Genomic DNA, 10,130 nt, shown 5'->3' with positions numbered 1-10,130 from the left:
TGGTGTCAACCAGTGGGAGGGAAGTGGGAGGTGCGAGTGGCGTTCCCCTCTAAAAAGAATGAGACCCAGCAGTAAATCGGATTAAAGCTGGTTTCATTCAAATTGAGGCTTTGGAAGCCAGTTCTGCACTCGGGTCACCAGTAGCCGTCCACAGCAGACCTCCTCAGGAAAGTGGAGAAAGGCAGTAGGAAAACGGAAAATATGCCTGTCGATCTGAACGGATATTGGAAAATGATTTCCAATGACAACTTCGAGGAGTACATGAAGGCTCTTGGTGAGTTGGTGGAAGGGGGTAGTGGAGGTTAAACATCAAAACCTGATTCGTTTTTGACCACTCATAAAAAGCATTTTCTGTTGATTCTTGTAGAGAAAATTTGCAGATAGTTTTTTGCTTTCAGAACAGTTAGAGGGGTACTGCACATTTGTTCCAATACTTTATCTCTACAGTTTACTACACTGTAATAACTGAATTAAGCATTGTTAATCAAATAAACTAGATTAAAAAGCAGCAAAAACACCTTCTGAATAATGGACCTTTTTGTTTTAATTTGACATCTTCTTTTGGCAACCTGTTGCAGATGTAAACGTAGCCATTAGGAAAATCGCCAACTTGCTGAAGCCGGACAAGGACATCATCCACGAAGGGGACCACATCATCATCAAAACCCTCAGTACCTTCAAAAACTACAACATGGACTTTTATGTGGGCAAAGAGTTTGAGGAGGATCTGTCTGGAGTGGATGACAGGAAGTGCATGGTGGGTATTTGAGATACACTGCTGTTTAAAACTTTCTAAAAAGCTTTTAACAGTGTTCCTTCAGATCCTTGAAAAGTCTTAATTGGCCTTAAATTGCACATTTGAGTTTTTAATGCTTTAAAAAATCTGATTTTGCAAGTAATGTTTTTATCCAACCTTCATTTTCTAGCCAACCTTACACAATTTTAAACAATGTCCCTCACAAATTGCTGCATACTCTCATTAAAAGAATTTAGTATTGATTGATGATTGTATCAGAGTCACTATGATTAAATACACTCTGCACTGTTGTAAAACATTAGCCCAATTCTCAAGCATCTGGGCCACTGGGTTGCCTCCTTAAAAATCCATGCAGCCCGCTCTTATTTGAACAGGTTTTCCAGGAAAAAGATAGACATTTACTTTATTAATTCCATGGGAAAATCAAGAATAATAGTTGAATTGTCAAATATCAGGTTGATAAATATACATATGTATAGGGCATATTGGTAGAATAAGGACATTAAATGTGACAGAAATGATCAAATTTGTGCAGTTTTGGCCAAAAAATGGTTTGCCCTATGCCATTTGACATTTCATACTGTGCACTGAATCATAGAATTCAGCTCTGGTCTGCAGCCTCCTATGCCATTGATTTCTGATCATTTACTGCACAAAAAGAGGTATTACTTTTTCTCGGTTCAGGTTTTAAAAAGGTCTGAAAAGTCTTACATTTGATTTTTAAGAGCAACTAGGAACATTTTTTTTCAAACCCCAAATTTAAAGTAGAAAGTTAGAACTGCATCACTTCATCGAGGACCATTTGTGGGAAAACCTCTGCTTGTATAAAATGACTTTTCTGCAGAATTTAACAAGCTTATGGTGTGGATGAATACGGCCTTTTTGCTAAATATTTTGAGAAGTTTTCACTTTTTGACATCTCAGTAAAATGAGGACCTATGCCAGATTCTGCAGTAAAGAACACACTCTCCCACTTTTATTCAATCCAAAGGATACTAAATAGAATTTATGATGATCTGAGGAGATTTATGACCTTTTTCATGTGCTGTGTCTAAACCTTAAGAGGGCCGGAGCCAGCTAGGATCTTTAAACCTTCATGCAAGTTAAAGTCTTTTCATTTTAAAGTAGATAAAAGCCTCCCATACTGTACTGTTTAGCTGAGATGAAGTCTTTGCTGCTCTATCCCCTATTATTCTGAGATTTCCTCACTGACATTGTCCTCCTGCAGACCACGATCACCTGGGAGGGAGACAAGCTGGTGTGTGTGCAGAAGGGAGAGATTGAAGGCAGAGGCTGGACCCACTGGGTGGACGGAGATGAGCTACATCTGGTGAGAAAACATCAAGCTCCTGACATGAATATTAATGGATGCAATTTGGACACTTTAATCCAAATCCAGAACGCCTCTCAGCACCATATGTGCCGCGCATATATTTTTATGTGTGACGGACTCGTAAATTGGCCCTCATGGTGTAGCAGTAGTAGCAGTGTGCAGTGCATGCACACAGGGAAACGATTTATGAAAGTTACAAGTTTGAGGATGTGACTCATGCACTACTAAAGAAGTCATTACTTCTGCACCAAACACTACCTCTAATAGGGAAATAGATTTCAAATCTTCTACATTTTACCTGGTTACAAACGCAGAATTCCACACAACAATTGCCTTATTTTTGAGAGTTAAAAACATCCAGATCTGCTTCCATTTCATCTCATAATCATTAGACTTCTGCTGACAGGTGCATACAAGCATCCAACTTGGCCATCTTGACTATTTCAATAAACTTTCTGTTACAAGGACTTCATTAGCTTTTTTCTTTTAAACATCTCCCCTTTGAAATTCACAGTGTGGCCTGTAATGAAAGTAAAGCCTCTGAAAGGACTTTAAAGTAATGACTACTGCATTACCATTTTCATTAGCTCAGCATTATCAGATTTCCCACATTGTGATTACTGCTATAAAAGCAGAGCTCAAATAATCTGCCAAATTATTTCACTAAAATGATGCTGGCAGATGTTTTTGATCAGGGGCCGTGAAATTAGTCATTAACAGTAGCCTTGTAGAGCAGGGAGAGGGTTTAAATGTAGAGTAACAGCAACCTCTAGTGGCAGATGAAGGTTAGAAAGACATGAGGTGTGCTTCTGGAAAAGTGTTCATTTCTATCATAAATGCTGCACATTCATTTTCTCAGTCATTAAAGCTCCCATGAGAAGTTTTTAGCTGCTTATGAAAGACACTGAAATTAATATTGATGCATCCTTATGAGCCAAAAAGGAATACTAGAGCATCAGTATGGAGATTGCCTATTAAAGTGTCACTTTTAAATGTTTGAAATTACTGCTGCTGGTAGGTATCAGATAACCAGCACCACCCTTTTATACATTTTCTAGAGAAAAGATTTTACAAATGGTACTTTAACTGTTAACATTTAGCAGGATAAGATGTATCTGTTAAAAATACTAATAAGACATGCACAGGAAAAAATATGCAAATAAAGAACTAAACACCTTATCTACGCAGAGGTGCCAAAATCAGCACAAACCGATGTGTCTTCATAAGAGCTTTAACTTCCAAATGACCCCTTTAAACCATCTTATTCATGGTAAATGGACTCGAGCATGTATAATGCTTGTATAGCGTCTGTAACCTTTCAGCCAGTGGATTGGGCAGATTCCAAGTTTGTCATCAGCTCTAGTCTTTGTGCCTGGACAGAGAATGAATAGAACAACCAGCAGCCTTTAAGGGGAGCAAGTTGTACTGCAAGCCAGTAAACAATGGCAACCAGTAATGAGCTGGATGTAGCGATGGCGGCAATTTTGTCAGAACTAGAAAACATTTCTTTATAACAAGAAGAGCAAGGAACGTAACTGAAAGTTTGCTAGGTGGAAAAGTTGTTTAGCTCCTCTCCTGATCCGTTTCTGCATGTGTCATGTTCACAAACTGGCTCCACTGATAGTTAACAGTAACAGCTGCTGCCTGTTTCTCTCATGTTATGTAATTTACTCTCTGGGGCTGCACATGCCTGATGCGTCATATGTTTTGTTGTTGATTTTGTTAATTTTGACAGCTATTTTACATTTTAGTCTCAGTCTTAGCCTTTTGATGACATGTCTTTTAGTTTTAGTTACATTTTAGTAATTTCTATCCTTCCCCACAGTGGAGAAACATCATGGATTTTGAATTGCTGACAAAAACTAGATTACATTTTAGTCTCGCTTTAGTCATGTTGACAAAAACTATACTTACTTTTTGTCCGTTTAAGTCATCAAAGATTCCTTATTTTTGGCTTGTCTTTGTCTAGTCTTTCTCATGGAAAAAAGGTATGTGGATGAATATTTTTAGTCATAGTTTTAGTCGATGAAATTAACACTATTTAGACTGAATGACTATGACTGATTGTCCAGTCACCCTCTGAGATTTTTTTCAAAGGTTCTGCCCTTTCCAAACACCAATCATTGGCAGTTGCCCAGTTGGATGTAAAACATATCCTATGCAATAATGTCAAACAGTCTTCCTGGTGTGTCAGATTATTGGAAAGTGCCTTTTACTTTTACACCATAGGTCACACTTGCCCGTTCCAACATTTAACTCCGCATTCACACACTAATGGCTAAGGCTGCTCTGTAGAATGGCCATCAGTATCAACTACTCAGGGACGTCTAATACAGACTCACATGAAGCTGGCACAGCAGTGTGAGCAATTTGGGGTTAAGTGTTTTGCCCAAGGACACATCATGATGTGTGTGCAGGAGCTAGGGATCAAACCTTCTGGTTGAGCGATGACTAGGGATGAGTATCGAAATCTGCTACCAGCATATCCGATACCTACCTTACCAAATTACAAGACTGATTTCAGTGCTTCATTTCGGTACCTCACCTCCCTGCAAATCTAAATGAAAGGCACGACATACATTATGTGAAGAGATGACACATGCTTCCTTTGCTTATATGTTCTATTATTATTATTCAACTGCAGTTTTAAAACTCATCTTTTTCTATTAAAAGTATCGATTTAGGCACTGTTTATACATCAGCACCTTTTAAAAAGTACCATTTTAGCACAGGAAAAACCCAAATGATACCCAGTCCTATAGCATTGACTAACTTTTCATTCTTAGCACAGCTGAAGGGTTTGTCTTATCAACTCATAAGCCAGTATTATCATTCATCCTTACTTCCGCAATAAAACCATGATAGCAAATAATTTCTGGTCTTTTTCATTAAGATAATATCATACTCCTTCACTGGATCAAAAACATAAGTATAAATGTGCGCTTTTTACCCCACAATAAAAAAGAGATGGCAGTCTTGTTTGTCTTCAGGGGAGGATGGAAGCTGCTGGAAAGAGGACAACAACTGTCTGCTTAGCTGGTGAACAGCTGGGTGAACTGAACTAGTCTGTGTGATGAAAAGCAGCAGTGCTTGAAACGTCACTACTTTGGTGCAATAAATAACTTGGACTTTTGGAGCCCTCCAGTGTGCAAGATGTTTTTCTGTTCCCCTTATGTTATTTCTTTTGGCTCAGCACCTTCCCACTTTAGCTTGGATGTTAAGACTTTTTGCAAGCAGTTAGTCAGGCAACATCTCTTTTTCTTTAATTTGTTGAGAAGAAAGTTGAATTTGTGATCATTTGTACCTCTTGTCTGTTATTAATGTAGGTCAAATTACATCCTGACTCTGTGTCTGTTTAGATAACACACTAAATTGTCTCCTTTTGTCTGCAGGAGCTGAGAGCTGGTGGAGTTGTTGCCCATCAGGTCTTCAAGAAATCCTAAAGTGGCTCCTATAGAACTGGACTCCTTCCTCCCAATCCAGGCTGAGATTATTTGCTTGCAGAGTCACAACAGAAAAACCCAGTGTCCCTTTGGGAATGCATACATGTGTAAAAATAAGAGTTTTCCTCCTACTTATATATTATTACTCCTTTGATATTGTTGCCTTACTCTTCCTAAGTGAATTCATGTAAAGTACAACGAAGGGCAGGCTCAGGTGTGTATCATAAATTATCATTAAGTGCTAGTCTGTTTATCTGTCTCAGGGTATTTCTGTTGATTTAACAAGTTTAGATGTGTTAGACACAAGAATATTGCTATTGGCAAGTCTGACTGGTGACTGATGGGAAAATAATGGATGCAAGAAGACAAAGAGAGCAGAAAATATACAACATAAAAGGGTTGATCCCATTTTATCTCTTATAATGATTGCCGTGGATAGAAAAGAAGAAAATTTTGAGGGGTTTAAACTAATTTGCTTTGACTGCAATGGATATCAGATATGACCTGTACATACATATCCCACCCAGTGTCTTTGGGAAGTGCGTCATTGATTGTAGAATTAATGAATCAATAAAGAGTGCACAATACGTTCACTTGTCTTTTCTGTCTTTTTAATGTTAATGGCTGCTTTTACAGAATAATAAGGGATCAAAATAAAAAGTTTTGTTGCTTACTGAAGTTTCACAAGCAAACATATTAGATGCTTTTTCTGTCTGAAAATGCCTCTTCAAACATGCACAGAGGCTCTTTTTGAGAACTTCTGAAAGTAAAGTGAAGCCTGCGGAGCTTCAGCCAGACAGCCGGAGCCACGCTGTGCTCTGAATCAGCTAATCTGTCAGCTCTCTTTGTGCATCACCATTACCAATTGGGCTGTCTATATAAGCTATCCAGCTCACTTGCTCATTCTTCGCTGCTGCCGCTGCTCACCCTGCTGTTCTGTCTCCATCAGCTTCATGTGCATTCACAACCCACCACCAGCCCAGCTCTTATACCTGCGGGCTCTGTTTATTTATGGTCCTCCAGGGGGCTTTTATTGATCTCCCTCTCTGCTTCGGCCTTAGCCTGAATTAAGATTATGCACTCCATGAGGGCTTGAAACAGAGTCTGGCACCAGAGTCAAACCTACATTTAGTCTGAATGAAAAGTTTCTCCCAAGAGTTTGGTTGTTTCAGTTTTATCAGACTTCAACCGGCAGCTGAGAGTATGAGAGGATTAGTAGGAAATGACAATAAGAGTGCACTGAACTGGGAAATCTTTCTTTTCTAACTTAGCTTATTTTTTCTCATTTAATTTAGTTTAAATATACTCAAACTCCAATACAAAATAGCTTTCTTACTGTGTAATATGGGGTCTTATGGACCTTATAGTTGGCTTCAAAAGTATAAGTAGTTACTTTAAAACTCAATTGAAGATGAAACAGTTTAAAACTCCAATTCAGACTTTTTAACCGGTCATGAAACAGACTGAATTTAATGATTGTGTCGATTTATAGAAGTTCCTCACATTCCTGGTGCATACTGGCCTCTGCAATGGCTGTCTCTTGTAACTGATTCTGTTTGGGATTTTGATGGTCATTTTTAAGGCACAGGTAAGAGAAGGAGGGTCTGGGGACCTCAGAATTTTGTCTCATCTTGCAGGTGATGGGATTCTGTTGGACCTGCAGTTCATAGTGGATTGCAAAGATGATTGAGATGAGCACTTAAAATCCCAAAATTGTCTGGCTGCAGACCACAGATCTCAGGCGCCCCCTTTTGAGACTCCACATCTGTCGGGATAAAAGAACATGCCAAAACTGTCAACATAAAACTGAATTAAACTTCCAGTTCGGGTTAGGGTAAATGTTTAGGTAGGGGTTAGGCTACTGAAAGTTAAAAGTCAAAAACTTGACCTGAAAACTCAATTACTAAACATTTACTGAAGCTGAGTGAACAGTTTGCTCAGAAAAAAACGCTTCCTTGTAAACACTCTAACGCAGTGTCACTCAACCCTGCTCAACCAAAGAGCCAAATTATACCTCCGCCAAGGAGGTTATGTGATCGGGTGGGTTTGTTTGTTCGTTCTTTTGTTCATTTGTTAGCAACATAACTCAAAAAGTTGTAGATAGATTTTCATGAAATTTTCAGGAAATGTCAGAAATGGCATGAGGAAGAACTGATTAGAGTTTTGGACTGATCCGGATTACCGTCTGGATCCAGGAATTTTTAAAGGATTCTGTACTATTGAGAGATAGGGCTAATGGCAAAGGTCTGTGCTGTTACCACTTTACACCAGGAGATGGCGGATATGAGTAACTTCAATCACAGCAGCAGTTTTTGGGTGTGTTTCTATTCAAAGGTTTGGAGTTTATAGAGTTTGAAAGACGCACGCCCGGTCGAGGAGATGAGTCGGAGCTTAACTCATTGAGTGCCACTGACGTATATATACATCATTTAAAAAACAACGCTTGAGTGCCATTGACGTATATATATGTCACAGCGTTTTTTCGGCAGCTGGCACAAGGGGGCACTCTCACGCTCCCTGTGAGTAATTTTGGGGCTTCTGGGATACGTAGTTGGAACGCTACAGTCGGAAGTGACGGTAGAGCAAACATCAGAGGTGGAGACCCTGGGTTCAAAGAGCAGAGCGATCGTTATGGAGGTAATCTAAGCTAAAAGTTCTACCTTAGACGCTGAAAGAAACTTTAAACTTTTGCCTGAGAAATCGCTTTCTCACTGAAACCGACACTGAACTTAACGACAGCGAATCCAGAGATCGACGCTTTTATTGATCTGCCTCGGCCAGCAAAGAGGCTAAAGAATGCTGCGAGGTTCCCTCCCGTGCGTCGGAGAAATAAGGCAGCCTCTCGCCAGCCAGATGCATACAGCGACAAGCAGGAGAGGACGTAGGCGTATAGGGGGTTCCCTGGAGGCCGTCCAGTTCCAGAGTGTGAATGGCATGACAGTGACTGGAAGCATTGTATTTACTTTACAATAAAATAACATTTGTAATACAATTTTCAGATGTCTTTTGTGTTATTGAAGGCAAAATTATAACATTCAAATCACTGTTCTGTTTGACAGACTCTCTTTCAGAAAAATGCATTTTTTTCAGCTTTCTAGAAAAAAAGTGGTCTTTTTGGTGAAACTAGCCTCTATTCAACTTAAGATAAATCAAGAACGGAACAAGCTACAAACAAATGTTTTTTCCATGATGAAATCGAGAGTTTCTTCTTTCATTTGAGCTATTTGGTGTTTTCAGAATCATAGTAGAAAATTCTGATAGGTCTTGAAGGATGACTAAAAATGGCTAGAAACGCTGGCACAAGCCACTTTCCATTTTATAAAAGGGCTGGCACTCAATAAGTTAACAGAGAGAAAGACAGCGAATTGTAGCGAGAATACTCACAATGCTGGGAGAAATAGAGGAATATTCACCCTCTGCCATGACTTCCAGTTGTCCAGTGAGGCCATGGGTGAGACTGTCCGTGCATCTGTTGGCACCGGCAGGCAATGCTTTCACCATGACAGTCCACCCCTAACAAAGCCAATGCTTTACCTCACTGTGTTACCACCCCACATGGGAGGGAGAAATCAGCAAATGCTGTGGTGGAGGGTACATGGGGATGGATGCAGGAATTTTTTTTTTTTTTTAAGATGAATTTTTGGGCATTTTTCTGCCTTTATTAGATAGAGGAGGACAGTGGATAGAGTCAGAAACAGGGTCAAGAGTGGGGGAGAGACATGCGGTAAAGGGCCTCAGGCTGGATTCAAACCTGGGCTGCCCGCGTACATGGGGAGTGTCTTTAACCACTAGGCCACCTGCTCCCCAGAAATTTTTCAAAGGATCCTTCACTATTGGGAGATAGGGCTAACGGTGGAGGTCTGCACTCTCTGAGTGCTTTTCTAGTTTATGAATAAAGTTGATTCTTTTTTTTTCAGTAAAACATAATGGGTTTACGTCACTCCCATTTTGAATGAGGTGTTGTCTCATAGTAGGGGTCTATAAGAGAAGGCATCTGAGATCTGCAGTCTGCAGCCAGACCCTTTACTCAAAACCGAGGCCACTCCCTTCAGGGGTGGAGTGAGTTTCTGCTTCAAGTAAAGGAGTTCAAGTTTCTTGGGATCTTGTGCAGGAAACTGAACATTAGATTGAAAGACTTATGTGGCGTTAGCAGGCAGCGTTTAGCTGGACCATCACGCTGAAGGGGATGCTGAGCAGAAAGGCAAAGGTTTCAGATTATTAGTTAGTCTACCTTCCTATCCTCACCTATGGTCAAGAGCTTTAGGTTGGAACCTATAGAATGAGACCAAGGAAACAAGGGGGACTGGGCTCAGTGCCAGAGATAGGAAAAGGACAGGGTTGGGCTGGCAATCTGGCATACCAGGTATTTCCGGTGGGCAGACACATACCATTGGGGCCAGTATGTTTATTTTATTTTTATTTTTTTTCGCTAAGCACCAGTCCATTGTTTTGTTTCTTATAATGATGGTTAAATGCTCCAATGTTGTCTCCTTTTCCACCCCTCACTGATAAAGAAATATAACACAAATAATCCAAAACTTCCTCAGAAGACACAGGAGACTCACATGACTTACTTTGAGTTCGGTACTCAGTCTCG

At 40.0% G+C, this 10,130-nt stretch overlaps 1 protein-coding gene across 1 annotated transcript; it reads left to right on the top strand.

The window, feature by feature from the left end:
- The first annotated feature begins 146 nt into the window (after positions 1 to 146).
- On the top strand, positions 147 to 6,022 carry rbp1.1 (retinol binding protein 1, cellular, tandem duplicate 1). The gene is made up of 4 exons (XM_041803312.1): positions 147 to 274; positions 579 to 757; positions 1,986 to 2,087; positions 5,483 to 6,022. Exons 1-4 carry the CDS (start codon positions 202 to 204, stop codon positions 5,531 to 5,533), a joined length of 405 nt encoding a protein of 134 aa, XP_041659246.1. The 5' UTR covers positions 147 to 201; the 3' UTR covers positions 5,534 to 6,022.
- The last annotated feature ends 4,108 nt before the right edge of the window (positions 6,023 to 10,130 follow it).

This window comes from Cheilinus undulatus, linkage group 13 (assembly GCF_018320785.1).
Source record: "Cheilinus undulatus linkage group 13, ASM1832078v1, whole genome shotgun sequence".
NCBI classification, from domain to species: Eukaryota; Metazoa; Chordata; class Actinopteri; order Labriformes; family Labridae; genus Cheilinus; species Cheilinus undulatus.
The sequence above is the reverse complement of the archived record's forward strand: the minus strand, read 5'-3'. Positions and strand labels throughout refer to the sequence as shown.